Source organism: Bufo bufo, chromosome 3 (assembly GCF_905171765.1).
Source record: "Bufo bufo chromosome 3, aBufBuf1.1, whole genome shotgun sequence".
NCBI classification, from domain to species: Eukaryota; Metazoa; Chordata; class Amphibia; order Anura; family Bufonidae; genus Bufo; species Bufo bufo.
In genome coordinates, this window is record NC_053391.1 from 447,287,848 (window position 1) to 447,305,752 (window position 17,905).

General features: G+C 42.9%; 1 protein-coding gene across 2 annotated transcripts in view; it reads left to right on the forward strand.

Annotated features, from left to right (window-relative positions):
- Positions 1-17,905, forward strand: part of RASA3 (RAS p21 protein activator 3) — a 240,124-nt gene that overhangs the window by 180,954 nt on the left and 41,265 nt on the right. For both annotated transcript variants that reach the window (XM_040425082.1, XM_040425083.1), the window contains 4 exons: positions 3,235-3,339; positions 5,274-5,427; positions 15,103-15,251; positions 17,619-17,733. In XM_040425082.1, the coding sequence (XP_040281016.1) occupies positions 3,235-3,339; positions 5,274-5,427; positions 15,103-15,251; positions 17,619-17,733 (523 nt within the window). The remainder of the gene's footprint in view (positions 1-3,234; positions 3,340-5,273; positions 5,428-15,102; positions 15,252-17,618; positions 17,734-17,905) is intronic.

The following is a 17,905-nucleotide window of genomic DNA, read 5'->3' on the forward strand; positions in this document are numbered from 1 at the left end:
GTGGGGTATTTATACTGCCCTGGCATTTTAGGGGCCCTAAAGCGTGAGAAGAAGTCTGGGATCCAAATGTCTAAAAATGCCCTCATAAAAGGAATGTGGGCCCCTTTGTGCATCTAGGCTGCAAAAAAGTGTCACACATCTGGTATCGCCGTACTCAGGAGAAGTTGGGCAATGTGTTTTGGGGTGTCATTTTACATATACCCATGCTGGGTGAGAGAAATATCTTGGTCAAATGCCAACTTTGTATAAAAAAATGGGAAAAGTTGTCTTTTGCCGAGATATTTCTCTCACCCAGCATGAGTATATGTAAAAAGACACCCCAAAACACATTGCCCAACTTCTCCTGAATACGGCGATACCACATGTGTGACACTTTTTTGCAGCCTAGGTGGGCAAAGGGGCCCACATTCCAAAGAGCACCTTTAGGATTTCACAGGTCATTTACCTACTTACCACACATTAGGGCCCCTGGAAAATGCCAGGGCAGTATAACTACCCCACAAGTGACCCCATTTTGGAAAGAAGACACCCCAAGGTATTCCGTGAGGGGCATGGCGAGTTCCTAGACTTTTTTATATTTTTTTGTCACAAGTTAGCGGAAAATGATGATTTTTTTATTTTTATTTTTTTCCCTTACAAAGTCTCATATTCCACTAACTTGTGACAAAAAATAAAAACTTCCATGAACTCACTATGCCCATCAGCGAATACCTTGGGGTGTCTTCTTTCCAAAATGTGGTCACTTGTGGGGTAGTTATACTGCCCTGGCATTCTAGGGGCCCAAATGTGTGGTAAGGAGTTTGAAATCAAATTCTGTAAAAAATGACCAGTGAAATCCGAAAGGTGCTCTTTGGAATATGGGCCCCTTTGCCCACCTAGGCTGCAAAAAAGTGTCACATATGTGGTATTTCCGTATTCAGGAGAAGTTGGGGAATGTGTTTTGGGGTGTCATTTTACATATACCCATACTGGGTGAGAGAAATATCTTGGCAAAGGACAACTTTTCCCATTTTTTTATACAAAGTTGGCATTTGACCAAGATATTTATCTCACCCAGCATGGGTATATGTAAAATGACACCCCAAAACACATTACCCAACTTCTCCTGAATACGGAGATACCACATGTGTGACACTTTTTTGCAGCCTAGGTGGGCAAAGGGGCTCAAATTCCAAAGAGCACCTTTCGGATTTCACCGGCCATTTATTACAGAATTTGATTTCAAACTCCTTACCACACATTTGGGCCCCTAGAATGCCAGGGCAGTATAACTACCCCACAAGTGACCCCATTTTGGAAAGAAGACACCCCAAGGTATTCGCTGATGGGCATAGTGAGTTCATGGAAGTTTTTATTTTTTGTCACAAGTTAGTGGAATATGAGACTTTGTAAGAAAAAAATAAAAATAAAAAAGAATCATCATTTTCCGCTAACTTGTGACAAAAAATAAAAAGTTCTATGAACTCACTATGCCCATCAGCGAATACCTTAGGGTGTCTACTTTCCGAAATGGGGTAATTTGTGGGGTGTTTGTACTGTCTGGGCATTGTAGAACCTCAGGAAACATGACAGGTGCTCAAAGTCAGAGCTGCTGCAAAAAGCGGAAATTCACATTTTTGTACCATAGTTTGTAAACGCTATAACTTTTACCCAAACCATTTTTTTTTTACCCAAACATTTTTTTTTTATCAAAGACATGTAGAACAATAAATTTAGAGCAAAATTTATATATGGATGTCGTTTTTTTTGCAAAATTTTACAACTGAAAGTGAAAAATGTCATTTTTTTGCAAAAAAATCGTTAAAGGGTTTCTGTCACCCCATTAAACTGTTTTTTTTTTTTTCTTTAATAATAATCCCTATAGTGCGATCTCATGATACATAATCAAATTAATAATTTTGGTTCAGTAGATTTTGCTAAAAAACGATTTTTAAAATATGCTAATTACCTTGCTACCAGCAAGTAGGGCGGCTACTTGCTGGTAGCAGCCGCATCCTCCGATGGTAATGACGCCCCCTCGGCATGCTGATTGACAGGGCCAGGGAAGGTAATCCTTCTCTGCTGGCGCTGTTAGAATTTGAAATCTCGCGCCTGCGCCGTGCCTGGCTTCAATCGGCGCAGGCGCACTGAGAGGCGGCCGCTCTGCTCGACCGTTCCATCCTCAATGCGCCTGCGTCGATGACGTCATCGCATACACCCGGAAGAGAAGACGTATCATGAGATCGCACTATAGGGATTATTATTAAAGAAAAAAAAAAAAAAACGGTTTAATGAGGTGACAGAAACCCTTTAAATTTCAAATAATAACAAAAAAAGTAATGTCAGCAGCAATGAAATACCACCAAATGAAAGCTCTATTAGTGAGAAGAAAAGAAGGTAAAATTCATTTGGGTGGTAAGTTGCATGACCGAGCAATAAACCGCTAAAGTTGTGGAGTGCCGATTTGTAAAAAAGGGCCTGGTCTTTAGGGGGGTATAAACCTGTGGTCCTTAAGTGGTTAAGCTGCCATAGCTCAAATTCCATTCAGTCAGAGTCTGTCCACATGTCGTGTAAACACTGCGATTCAACAAATCCACAGCACTGTACAGTACCAGCAAAATGGATGATATTTTACGAAATCCCATCAGTGTACTGTGGAGAAAACCCACACCTGCAGGTTTTCAATCCACAGTGTATGAATTTGTGCTGTGTTTTTTTACCTGCAGCTTGCACCAATGCCACAGTAAAAAAAACTTCATTTTAGTCCAGGGTTTTTTGTTTGTTTTTGTTTTTTTGGGCGAACTGTTTTAATCCCATTTTGCTGCAGAAAATCCGCAGTGGACTCGCCATGTGTGAACCAACTCATATGCTGACATTTGTATAATTTTTTCCCTGTCATAAATCACAGTACTGCAGTACTACAACATTCATAATCATATAAATGATTGAAAACTACCATCATTTAGTCATTGAACCTCGATAATAGTGCCTTCCCTTCTCTCTATGACTGAGCCAGCAGCTGAGGAAACCTATCTGCAAGGGGTGATGTCAAAGACTGGACTCCAGCCAGGGCTCAGACTGTGAGATCTCTTAGTCACACAATTTGTATGCACTGCACATGAAGTGGCAGTTTCTCTGTTCCTTTTTGGGGGGGTTGAAATGTATTCTATTGTCTTAGGATCAAATCTTGCATTTAGTATCTGATCTTATGCCTGTATTACGCTCTCTTCATATAACCTGTGATATCCTCTGCAGGGTTGACCTATGGAATGCAAGTAATCTAAAGTTTGGAGATGAGTTTCTTGGAGAGCTTAAAATTCCACTCAAGGTCCTCCGACAATCCAGCTGCTACGACGCATGGTATATATTTGATAGCGCTATTTCATTTGTTTTTTACGATTTTTAAGACTAATCCAGTGGGCCGAGTTCATTCCTGACATGTGGGTATAGCTGCATCCAGTACATATTAGATCATCAGTGGATGCTGCTGCTGCTGAAAATGACATGTTTTATTGCTTAATGTGTAGGCAGCGTTTTGGTGTCCGTATGATGAAACTGAGCCAAACGATGTAAGTCAATGGGGACGGATCCGTTTTCACTGACACAATAGAAAACGGATCCGTCCTCCATTGACTTTCAATGGTGTTCAAGACGGATCCGTCTTGGCTATGTTAAAGATAATACAAACGGATACGTTCTGAACGGATGCAGACGGTTGTATTATCTGAACGGATCCGTCCATGATGCGACTGTTAATGTAGCCTTAATTGTTCAGTGTAAAGGGGCCTTGAATCTCATTCGATAGTGTGTGTACATGTCTGGATCTGTTGGTGTGAAGCAGCGCACAATTCACCCAGGTGATGGCTCTCTCTGTCTATCTTTTCCAATAAACCTTTGCAGTAGTTATGTGCCTTACCTCCCGGGCATGCTTAGTATATCCAATATCTTGATTTTTCATTAACTCGGCTGTTTCTCACATGTCCATGCTTGTGCACTCCCCACTGCAGTCCTAGAGGACAGATCAATGTGAGACGCCAACATTCCTGTTCCCTGGGAGCCGGACACTCTATATTACTGTGAATAAACCTCTTTATGGGGTATAAAGCAGTTTCCTAAACCTAGACCAACCAGTAAATAATGTCTGCAGACTACTGTATGTTATTGTCTCTGTGTCATAGACTGTCATTGGGTGTAACCATTCATGATGGCTTACCCTTCAGATATAGTCCTATAATTGTATTTGACTGACATTGAATATGTCTGAATTAGACTGCAGCTCACAGAAAAGCAGGAATCTTGGTAGCAGTGTGCGATCATCTTTTGTGTGCTAGAATTGATGGTATAGGACTGTGATGGCTGACCTCCGGCGCTCCAGCTGTGGTAAAACTACAACTCCCAAGATGCACAGTTGCTTGGCTGTTCTCAGAACTCCATATAAATGAATGGAGCATGCTGGGAGTCATAGTTTCACCACAGATGGAGTGCCAGAGGTTAGCATCACTAGTTTAGGATATGGTATGGTATGCTGATCTTACATTTGGGATGCTTTTTGGGGACCCCACCATAAACGTGACTCCTCAGCTGTATGTCTATACTATGTCTGTACAATGAGAGCTGCACATGTCCTTCAAGTACAAAGGATCATGGTGAACTCCAGGTTCAAGTGACTTGTGTATTGCCAGCTTTACTGACCACAAGGATCCCCACTGATCACTAGAAAGAAAGGGTGGCATTTTCTGTAGATCACTAAGGTCCCAGTCGAGTTTTACTAAGCTCTGCCGTGGCCCTGTGTCTGGTATTAACAGTACAGTCGAATTCTGCACCATGTAGAGGAATTGTGAAACTGGCTTTGGCCCATAAAGAAGTTGTCCGGGCTCTTTCACTTTGCTGACCTATCCTCACGATAGGTCATCAATATTAGATCATCAGGGGTCCGACACCCGGCACCCCCGCCGATCAGCTGTTTGAGGAGACGAGACAACTATGTCTATGGGACAGCAGCAGCGGACAGGAAGGGAGACTGCATGTGTGCACAGTGCGCACCGTCTCCTCAAACAGCTGAGTGTCGGACCCCCGCCAATCTGATATTGATGACCTGTCCTGAGACTAGGCTATCAATATGAAAAAGCCCAGAGAACGCCTTTGATTTTCATTGATTGTCTGGGTACAAGCTTTCAAACCCTCTCTGATTAGTAAGTTATGGCTTATCCTAGCGAGATGCCATCATTTGCTAAGTCCCCTTTAAAAAGACTTATAGTATGCACTATAATGTATATCTCTTTAATTTTTGCCAGGTACTTGCTTCAGCCCAGGGATAATGGAAAATCAGGCAAGCCTGAGGATCTTGGCTCACTAAGGCTCAATGTAGTTTACACTGAAGATCATGTATTTGCAAGCGAGTACTACAACTGCCTCAGAGACCTCTTATTAAAGTCTGGAGATGTTGAGGTCAGTATATAATTTTGGTTTTATACACTAGGATTAGATTTATATTTTTAGAGGAGAAATATTGAGGGACATTTGTCAAGGTTGGTGTTCCCATACACTAGTCCTGATCCCTGCTCGCCGGATTAAAGCTGGGTTCACATCACGTTTTTCCCATCCGTTTAAGGAATACGTGAAACGAATGCCTCAGACTGATGCCATACAGTGGCATTTGTTCACCATTGAGTTTCATTGTAAAAAAAAAAAATAATGTATACGTTTTTTTTTACTGGACTATGCCAGATACAAGAACGTTGTGGGCTGCATTTTTGGATCCTTTTTTTTTCTAACATATCTTACTTCCAATGGAGGCATAAAATGTGATATGAACCCACCCTAAGATGCACCTAATATATTAAGTGGCAGATGCCCATGGCAGTCCATGCACCAGAAATTGAAGCCTGCTCTAGGTAGGGGCTGGCGTAGGCTTCAGACATAACTGACTCCAGTTTCTAGCGTAAGTTATAGTAAATCCGGCGGGACGAGCAAAGTCTTGCCCCTCAATCTAAGCTCCACCCCTTTCTTGATACTTGAGAAAAGTTCCATAATTCCTGACTTTTTACACCATAATAGTGGAACAAAAGCTTTAGTTTTTCAAATTTATAGCTGCAGTATTTACTGTTAAAAAACTTTCCAGGGGCAGCCATATTGGAGATAGACCCTTCCTGTATTACCTGTATAGAAAGTTAATCAAGGTGTGTGTGTGCGCATTAAGGCAGCTGAGATGTATGAGAGTCTGATGACAGAGAACTGTTACAGATTGCCCCCGTCTTCAGTGATGGACTATAGCCTACTCTCCAGACATCAGTGAGTAACGAGCTGCATACAGAGTATTTATCTCTATTGTGTTCAAATAGCCAAACCTCTTAAGACCCCTTTACACTGGCCAATTTTGCAAGCGATTGTCGGGAAGTAAGCGTTTCTTACCGGCAAGCGCCTACTCATCAGTGAAGACAGCTGCATTTACATGCAGTGATCTCCTCCACAGTATGAGGAAGAGTTATCGCTAATGCCATTGCTCTTCCCCATGCAGACACGTTTTTTGCCGGCAGCAGAGCATGTTTACACAGCACGATCCGCTGCTGGCAAAGGATGATTTAGGTGCCTACACAAATTATACATTTACGGTGGAAACTTTACACCACCAGATAATCGCTATCGAGCATTCCTATGAACACTTCTTACCGATTATCTGGAGGATTCTCGGCCCATGTAAAAGGCCCTTTAGATAGTTGTCAGTCAAACACTAGTTCGGCCGACAGATATTGCTCCCAATCCCTTTTCCCATAAACACGTAGGTTCAGCTACTCTAAGTGTGCATTTGTTCTCGGCAGGCAGTTTATCACCGATGATAGCAAAGAAATGGGCATGTTAAAACCCAGCATGCCCAGTTCTTCTTTTCCTCAATAGTCGCCATCTAGTGAGAGTCAAAACACCCACATGCACCCCCTGCTATCCCTATTCGCTTCAATCCAGCAGTACAAGAGAGTAAAATCCCCTAAAAGGTAATACTGTATTTTCCGCCCTATAAGACTCACCCGGCCCATATGACGCAGGTTTTACAGGGGGACAATAAGAAAAAAAATATTTTTCATTAGACCTCAGCTCACAGCCTCAAACAGACCACCAATGTTAATCAGACCTCAGCTCATAGCCCCAATCGGACCCCTAATGTTAATAAGACCCTCAATCAGACCCCTAATGTTAATAAGACCCTCAATCAGACCTCAGATCAGACCCCCAATGTTAATAAGACTCCAATAAGACCTCAGATCAAACCTCAGCTCAGACTCCAATGTGAATGACTCCCAATCAGACCTCAGATAACAACCCCAATATAAATAAGACCCCCATTCAGACCTCAGATAACATCCCCAATATAAATAAGACCCCCATTCAGACCGGAGATGAGACCCCCATGCCTCATATGAGCCCCCAGCCTCATTTAATCCATCCCCAGACTTTTAATCAGCCCTCATGCCATAGGTCAGCCCCAGCATTTTAATCAGCCCCTATGCCTCAGATAACATAAAATAAAAATCCACTTACCTCTCCTGCTCCGGACGCCACTGCTCCTCACCTCCAGCGCTCTTCTTCCTTCTGCCGTCGGCAGGTCACAGAGTGCCCTCACACTGTGCGCAGCCACAGGAAGCAGTGAGTACAGAACCTTCACCGTTCCTCCGGTACTAATGAGCGCTTCCATAATGGAAGTGCTCATTAGTATTCGGCCTAAATGACTCAATGACATTTTTTTTGGGGGGAAAATAAGGTAAATAAATTTTTTTTATAAAAAGGATTTAAATAATATGTCCTATTCTGATGATACATTCCATGTAAACAAGGAAAATGTTGCCATTCTAAAGAGAATTTGTATTCTCTTCCATGAATACATCCACCAATTATACATATTTTATAGGTGGCACAAGCAGTGTATCAATGACATGGAAGATTCCAACATATATTTTAATACTAGCAAAAGGACCCGGCTTCGCACGGGTATATTTCATCTATTTCACTTAATGTTTGTGTGTCGTAATAACAGTGAACTCCACAGCCCCACCCCCACCCCTTAACAGTGACCCCCCCCCCCCCACAGTGCCCAGCCTTCTTAAAACCTTCACAGCAGCCTGCCCCTTTAACAGTGACCTCCACAGTGTCCGCCCCTTTAACAGTGACCTCCACAGTGTCCGCCCCTTTAACAGTGACCTCCACAGTGTCCGCCCCTTTAACAGTGACCTCCACAGTGTCCGCCCCTTTAACAGTGACCTCCACAGTGTCCGCCCCTTTAACAGTGACCTCCACAGTGTCCGCCCCTTTAACAGTGACCTCCACAGTGTCCGCCCCTTTAACAGTGACCTCCATGGTGTCCGCCCCTTTAACAGTGACCTCCACGGTGCCCGCCCCTTTAACAGTGACCTCCACGGTGCCCGCCCCTTTAACAGTGAGCTCCACGGTGCCCGGCCCCGTTAACAGTGACCTCCACAGGGCACTTCACCTTAAGGCTAGGGCTACACGACGACATGTGTTGTGCGACATTTTGTCTCAACAATTTTGATAATGATAGGCTATGGTGTCGCGTTGCAACTGTGACACGACAGTGGCAAAAAAATCCATCCAAGATGGATGCATGTAGCAGTGTAGTTGTGCCCTATGTGTCGTGTGACTTGGGTTGGCTGAGTTGTTATGGAAACCTGGAGTAAAACTGTGTGTATGTGGAGACTAAGGGCCTGCGAGCTATTGGCTGATAAGGAACATGTGACCGTGTGTATGGCAGTTGTCATATGAATAGAAAGACTTGCAGCCTTGTATTGGATAATGCAGGTCATTTTCTGGGAATATCTCAGGAACGGTACGTCCTAGAGAGCTGAGACCCCCACAAGATTTCTTTCCTGGTAGCAAGGGATGTATATTCCAAGTTTTGTTGAAATGGATGGTTGCGTTTTTGCGGAACATACATAAACACATACGTCCTTTTTTATATATATACACTGCTCAAAAAAATAAAGGGAACACTTAAACAACACAATGTAACTCCAAGTCAATCACACTTCTGTGAAATCAAACTGTCCACTGAGTGACAATCAATTTCACATGCTGTTGTGCAAATGGGATAGACAACAGGTGGAAATTATAGGCAATTAGCACGACACCCCCAATAAAGGAGTGGTTCTGCAGGTGGTGACCACAGACCACTTCACAGTTCCTATGCTTTCTGGCTGATGTTTTGGTCATTTTTGAATGCTGGCGGTGCTTTCACTCTAGTGGTAGCATGAGACGGAGTCTACAACCCACAGAAGTGGCTTAGGTAGTGCAGCTTATCCAGGATGGCACATCAATGCGAGCTGTGGCAAGAAGGTTTGCTGTGTCTGTCAGCGTAGTGTCCAGAGCATGGAGGCGCTACCAGGAGACAGGCCAGTACATCAGGAGACGTGGAGGAGGCCGTAGGAGGGCAACAACCCAGCAGCAGGACCGCTATCTCCGCCTTTGTGCAAGGAGGAACAGGAGGAGCACTGCCAGAGCCCTGCAAAATGACCTCCAGCAGGCCACAAATGTGCATGTGTCTGCTCAAACGGTCAGAAACAGACTCCATGAGGGTGATATGAGGGCTCGACGTCCACAGGTGGGGGTTGTGCTTACAGCCCAACACCGTGCAGGACGTTTGGCATTTGCCAGAGAACACCAAGATTGGCAAATTCGCCACTGGCGCCCTGTGCTCTTCACAGATGAAAGCAGGTTCACACTGAGCACATGTGACAGACGTGACAGAGTCTGGAGACGCCGTGGAGAACGTTCTGCTGCCTGCAACATCCTCCAGCATGACCGGTTTGGCATTGGGTCAGTAATGGTGTGGGGTGGCATTTCTTTGGAGGGCCGCACAGCCCTCCATGTACTTGCCAGAGGTAGCCTGACTGCCATTAGTTACAGAGATGAGATCCTTAGACCCCTTGTGAGACTATATGCTGGTGCGGTTGGCCCTGGGTTCCTCCTAATGCAAGACAATGCTAGACCTCATGTGGCTGGAGTGTGTCAGCAGTTCCTGCAAGACGAAGGCATTAATGCTATGGACTGGCCCGCCCGTTCCCCAGACCTGAATCCAATTGAGCACATCTGGGACATCATGTCTCGCTCTAACCACCAACGTTACGTTGCGCCACAGACTGTCCAGGAGTTGGCAGATGCTTTAGTCCAGGTCTGGGAGATCCCTCAGGAGACCGTCCGCCACCTCATCAGGAGCATGCACAGGCGTTGTAGGGAGGTCATACAGGCACGTGGAGGCCACACACACTACTGAGCCTCATTTTGACTTGTTTTAAGGACATTACATCAAAGTTGGATCAGCCTGTAGTGTGTTTTTCCACTTTAATTTTAAGTGACTCCAAATCCAGACCTCCATGGGCTGAAAAATTTGATTTCCATTAATTAACTCAGATCTAGGATGTGTTATTTTTGTGTTCCCTTTATTTTTTTGAGCAGTGTATATATAGATTTCTGTATAACAGATATTTCCTCCTTAAGGTAAAAGTAATAGGCGTTGCTGCTCTGTCTGTAACCTCTAGTTTAAAAAATAGCTTTTTGTGGTTTTCTGAGTTATTGAATCTCTTGTGGTAAGAAGAAAAACACTTATTTCTTAATGTGTTCACATATTAAATTGACACACCCAGGTCTTCCTTTGTAAAATTGGCAAAATGAATCCTTCATTTATTAGATCTTATGTGATTTTTATTTATTTATTTTTTATAATGCCTTTTAACATGTTCAGTGGTCTACACTTTGACTTATACACGCTAGGGTCCATAAAGGGGCTGTTCCAACTCAGTGTTTCCATTGCAAGATGGGACTAAGCATTGTCTATAGGTGGCTGGGCTTATGGAAACAGATGATTCTGTAACTCCCATTGTAGTGAATAGGAGCTGCACAGCATAGCTTGTTCTAGTACGCTGTTTGAATAGCTCCCATTCACTACAATGGGACTTATGGAAACAGCAGAGTGTCAGCCCGCTGAGCTGTTTCTGTAAGCCCAACCACCTGGGGTCAGCACTTAGTCCCATCTCGCCGTGGAAATGGTGAGCTAGAACAACCCTTTTAGGGCGATGGCTACATGGCAACACTGCTTAGACGACAGGATTGTAGAATGGCTGTGATCCAATAGAATTTAATGGGATCACAGCACAAATTACTATTTCTATGGGATCACCACTACTCTGCGATCCTGGCCATGACCAGTCTCACAGTATAACCCTAGACGAAAACCTCACCCGACTTTGCATTTGTGAACATCGACTGTTCGACACATTCATTAAGGGCTCTTTCACATGAGCAGATCCCGTGCGTGGAATCCGCTGCGTGAAAGAGAGCCAAGCCCCTCTCCGGACAGCAGAGACACGGAGCATTAACATGATTGATAATGCTCCGTGCCTCTCTGTGATCTTTTTACTACAAAATAACAGTGAGATAAAGTTGTCAGCGTGATTTTGTAGTAAAAAGATCACAGCGAGGCACGGAGCATTATCAATCATGTTAATGCTCCGTGTCTCTGCTGTCCGGAGCGGGGTTTGGCTGTCTTTCACGCAGCGGATTCCACTCACAGCATCCGCTCGTGTGAAAGAGCCCTAAGTATGGTTCGGCCAACGACTATCTCTGCTGCATCCCTCATACATATGCACGTTCAGATCAGCCCAACATGTATGTGTATTAATAGAAAGAGGCAGGGGAGTAGCTATAGGGGAAGAGGTTGCTTTGGGGCTCACCTAGGAGGACTAAAAGATTTTTTTTTTTTTGTCAGGCCCTCCTCAACAGTATTATACAATGACATTATATACAGTGACAGTATACACAGTGACATGACATACAGTATATACGGTACATGTAGGAAACCGACAGAGCCACTGCCGGGCCTCAACTGAAAGCGCGATCTTGGCTAGCCACAAAAGTGGGGGTTGCATGAAAGTCGGCAGTTGCGAAGAAGTTGCTGGGGGGTGTCCGTTCAAAAATTTGCTGTGGGGCCCAGTCTTTTCTAGTTATGCCACTTCGGAGAGGGGAGAAAGCTGCTTGCAAACACTTCTGGAGGCAGCTTATCACCGAGGAGAACACAAGGATTGGGCAAAATGAAAATGATTCATCCTCTATTGGAGCAGAGTTTTGGGAGCTCCCCATACACATTAATTTATCAGCTGAACCTGACGATCTTGTGGGGCTCTGATTAGTTGCCAATACAGCCTAGGGCCTTGTGAAGGCTCTCAGGCCTGCCATAGCAAACTGTCTGTTAATCCCTGCTTGAAGCAGGGCTTATTGGACAGTGCAACAAATTCCCATAGACTGCAATAGTATACTACTGCAGCTTGCTCTGCTGCCCAAAAATATAAAAAAAAAAAAAAAACTACGAAAAATTTTAACCGTTCTTACCCTTTCCCAATTTTCAATATAAAAATAAGTTGTAAAAAACTAAATTGCTATCTTTGCATCCAAAAATGTAAAAATTATTAAATTTGGTTTTTAATTTTTTTTAAGTAGAAAAACATAATAAAAACTATATAAATTTGGTACTGCCATAAAGCGTACTGACCCACAGAATAAGGCTGAATGCACACGGCCATGTTCCGCGGCCGAGAGCGGTCCGTGGTATGCCGGGCTAGATTCCTGTTCAGAGCAGGAGCGCACAGCGTCATTGGTTGCTCGTATAGTGTATTACTGTAGTGCAGCGGCGACATGAAGCGCACGGCGTCATAGCAACCAATGACTCCGTGCGCTCCTGCTCTGAACAGGAATCCACCCCATAAACATTTTTTTCCCCTGTTTTGCAATATGTGATATGGTGAATTAAATGGTGCCATTTAAAATTAGAACTTGTCCTACAGAAAAAGCCGTTTTATGGCTATGTGGACAAAAAAGTTATGGCTTTTTTTATTTTTCTTTCAACTTGATCACGATATGAAAACTCTCCCATTATGTGTATTTATAACTAGCTTTAAGATGGGGTTACACGTGCCGAGGAGCTGCCGATTATTTGCAAGAAAGCGTTCCTTCCTGGCAGTCGGCTGCTCTTTTATTGGGGGCGACCACCTGCAGCGATCACCTCCACAATATGTAGAGGTGAATGCTATAGCGATCGCTCGTCCTAATACAGCTGCATTGTTTCTGGACAGCAGATCACTGTTTAGACAGCTCGCTCTGCTGCCCAGAAATTATAATTTAGGTGCCTGCACGAATGACCGTTTCACCCAATAAATTAGCATTTCGCTCGTTCATCTGGAGGGTTTGCTGCACATTTAGACAGGCAGATTATCGGGAATGAGCATTCGTAAAAACGCTAATCCCCGATAATCTGCCCGACTATCGGGCTGTGTAAACCCGCTATTAGTGTTTATAGGAGAGCCTGATTTTCCAGAATTTGGGTTACCGGTACCTATTTTTTTTTTATAAATAATCAAATTGTACCATATAAAATATATATATATATATATATATATATATATATATATATATATATATATATATATATAATCACTTTATGCCATAATGACAGCAGATCTGATTAGTACAAAATATCATGAACACTGTAGCCTCTCTACAGCCAAACAGACCATCAATCAAAAAACTGTTGGGCAACAAGAGCTTTTGCACAAGGTGCTTATGGCACAGTGGGGTTCTTTGACCAGAGGTGTCTGATCATAGCTGTCTATGGACACACGAGTAGTAACAGTTATCCTATTAAGAGTAAAGGGCCCGGAATACATTGTCCGCCAGTAATGGTCAAATAGTAGCTTGTAATCTACTGGTAGATATCACAGCAGGAAGGAGGTCTTGATATAATCACCAGGCTGTTGCTGGCTCAGACACAGAAAACTCCTTTCGGTCACACAACATCAAGTTGCATGCTAGCTGTATGACCAAAAATGTCTGTGATTTGTCTGCAGCTTGTTGTCGCATCGGAGTCATGCAACTCTTTAGGGGCTCATGTACACGAACGCATTTTCTTTCCGTGTCCGTTCCGTTTTTTTTGTGAACCATATGCAGAACCATTCATTTCAATGGGTCCGCAAACAAAAAACGGAAGTTACTCCGTGTGCATTCCATTTCCGTATGTCCGTTCCGCAAAAGGATAGAGCATATCCTGTTATTGTCCGCATTACGGGCAAGGATAGTACTGTTCTATTAGGGGCCAGCTGTTCTGTTCTGCAAGATACAGAATGCAATCGGACGTCATCCGTATTTTTTGCGGACCGCAAAATACATACGGTCATGTGCATGAGCCCTAAGAGTGTGATTTGGCTGTAATTCCCATTAAACATTGAAAACATAAATACAGTCACATATGGTGCAAGTGAGTCTATGCAGGCAAAGTGGCTTGTAGCCTGCTTCTGCAGCCAAAAATTCATCAGGCTATGCTTCTCTGCTGGAATGTTGTGCCGCAAGTGTGAAACTAGCCTAATAAATATAGGGGGAGATTTATCAAAACTGGTGTAAAGGAAAACTGGCTTAGTTGCCCGTAGCAACCAATCAGATTCCACTTTTCAGATTCTGCTTTGGAAAATGAAAGGTGGAATCTGATTGGTTGCAGTGGGCAACTAAGCTTTTACACTAATTTTGAGGAGGGGGAGGAGGGCCCGGCACCAATCTCTTTCTTCTGTTACTGACCTAAAACAGCTTTTCATGAAGCTGTCAAAAGGGGAGCTCAGTGCAAAGAGATTTTACAACTTCCATTGGATTCAATACCGTAATATCTTTAGAAATTCCTAGGCACGGAGCTCCCCCTAGTGGTGGCTGCATGCATCTGATTTTGGAACATACAATATGAAGAGAAGTAGAGGATGTAGAGCTTTATGGAGGTAGATTTAGCAGTGTATGTATGTCAGTTGTATGCTGTAAATACAGTACATTGAGAATCTGGTGTTCAGAATGAGTGCACTTTTTATAAAGCACTTTTCCTGCTGATTGAGTAAAGTGACTGAGGTTGAGCATGACATTTTTTTCTCCGCTGATCTCTGTGCGCACCCCTGCTTTGTGCATATTAATGGCTCAATGTTATGAAAGTGGCACCCTATTCTTCACACTAGGTATATGAATAGTCTGCTGTGACCTTCATCAGATTTATCCTCATGCCATGTGAAAATTTTAACTTTCAATGTCTCTGCTTTCCAGCCCGTTTCAGCATCTGCTGCACATGTGTTGGGTGAAGTGTGCAGAGAAAAACAGGAAGCTGCAATACCTCTGGTCCGTCTTTTTTTACATTATGGCAAGATTGTGCCTTTCATCAGCGCCATTGCCTGCGCTGAAGTAAACAGAACACAGTGAGTAACAGTTTTGTTGTTGAAGGAATGCAAGCAAAGGGTTAATTGTTCCATCTCCAGATTGTTAAAGTCTGTGGCATTATCAGTATATCCATGTGAACATGTACCAGCCTGAGCAGCTTATTATGCCTTCATTGTTCTGTGGTTATTAGGAATGTATCTGCAGAGGTCAGGAAACGAGGTTGTGAATCAGTGTGACGTCTTAGAAATGAGTTCAGTCCCACAATCCACGAACTATCATCCACTATGTGTATGTATATATATGTATATATATATATATATATATATATATATACATACATACAGTCAGGTCCATAAATATTGGGACATCGACGCAATTCTAACATTTTTGGCTCTATCCACCACGATGGATTTGAAATAAAACAAACAAGATGTGCTTTAACTGCAGACTGCCAGCTTTCATTTGAGGGTATTTACATCCAAATCAGGTGAACGGTGTAGGAATTACAACAGTTTGCATATGTGCCTCCCACTTGTTAAGGGACCAAAAGTAATGGGACAATTGTCTTCTCAGCTGTTCCATGGCCAGGTGTGTGTTATTCCCTCATTATCCCAATTACAATGAGCAGATAAAAGGTCCACAGTCCATTTCAAGTGTGCTATTTGCATTTGGAATCTGTTGCTGTCAACTCTCAAGATGAGATCCAAAGAGCTGTCACTATCAGTGAAGCAAGCCATCATTAGGCTGAAAAAAACACAACAAACCCATCAGAGCGATAGCAAAAATATTAGGCGTGGCCAAAACAACTGTTTGGAACATTCTTAAAAAGAAGGAACGCACCGGTGAGCTCAGCAACACCAAAAGACCCGGAAGACCACGGAAAACAACTGTGGTGGATGACCGAAGAATTCTTTCCCTGGTGAAGAAAACACCCTTCACAACAGTTGGCCAGATCAAGAACACTCTCCAGGAGGTAGGTGTATGTATGTCAAAGTCAACAATCAAGAGAAGACTTCACCAGAGTGAATACAGAGCGTTCACCACAAGATGGAAGCCATTGGTGAGCCTCAAAAACAGGAAGGCCAGATTAGAGTTTGCCAAACGACATCTAAAAAAGCCTTCACAGTTCTGGAACAACATCCTATGGACAGATGAGACCAAGATCAACTTTTACCAGAGTGATGGAAAGAGAAGAGTATGGAGAAAGAAAGGAACTGCTCGTGATCCTAAGCATACCACCTCATCAGTGAAGCATGGTGGTGGTAGTGTCATGGCGTGGGCATGTATGGCTGCCAATGGAACTGGTTCTCTTATATTTATTGATGATGTGACTGCTGACAAAAGCAGCAGGATGAATTCTGAAGTGTTTCGGGCAATATTATCTGCTCATATTCAGCCAAATGCTTTAGAACTTATTGGACGGCGCTTCACAGTGCAGATGGACAATGACCCAAAGCATACTGCAAAAGCAACCAAAGAGTTTTTTAAGGGAAAGAAGTGGAATGTTATGCAATGGCCAAGTCAATCACCTGACCTGAATCCGATTGAGCATGCATTTCACTTGCTGAAGACAAAACTTAAGGGAAAATGCCCCAAGAACAAGCAGGAACTGAAGACAGTTGCAGTAGAGGCCTGGCAGAGCATCACCAGGGATGAAACCCACCGTCTGGTGATGTCTATGTGTTCCAGACTTCAGGCTGTAATTGACTGCAAAGGATTTGCAACCAATTATTAAAAAGTGAAAGTTTGATTTATGATTATGATTATTATGTCCCATTACTTTTGGTTCCTTAACAAGTGGGAGGCACATATGCAAACTGTTGTAATTCCTACACCGTTCACCTGATTTGGATGTAATTACCCTCAAATTAAAGCTGACAGTCTGCAGTTAAAGCACATCTTGTTTGTTTCATCATTTCAAATCCATTGTGGTGGTGTATAGAGCCAAAAATGTTAGAATTGTGTCAATGTCCCAATATTTATGGACCTGACTGTGTATGTGTGTGTGTATATAGATAGATAGATAGATAGATAGATAGATAGATAGATAGATAGATAGATAGATAGATAGATATAGAAACTTGTATTCACTTTATTTGATTTGTGAACTTTATTCAGAATTTTGCAGAACATCCTTTTCTCTATAACTACTACCAGTTCTATATCGGATCCCTACCATACTGAGTGTCCACACAGAGTATGCATGAGATAGTCCAGTTCAAGAGTTTAGCTGAAACAATTTCAGTTTGTAAGCAATGATTAAATGCTATTCCATGTAACAGAGTAACCCGAACTAAGTAGATTCAAGGGGATATCCAGTCATCAAAACATTTTTAACATGGCAATAACCCATTATTTTTGGGACCATAGTCATCCTTTCTCTTTTTTTTTTTTTACTTCCTCAGAGATCCAAATACTATTTTCAGAGGGAATTCATTGACATCCAAGTGCATTGATGAGACCATGAAACTGGCCGGGATGCATTATCTTCAAGTTACATTGAAGCCTATTATAGATGAGGTAATACTTGACATTTGTAACTATCATTATATATTAGAACAAAAGTAACTGGGCACTCTCAGGATATCTGGACCATTTGAAATTTATTAACATATAATAGCATGAATAACTGTACTTATTGACAATGATAATATAAAACTGTAATAAAAATACCTGTCCACTACACCATAAT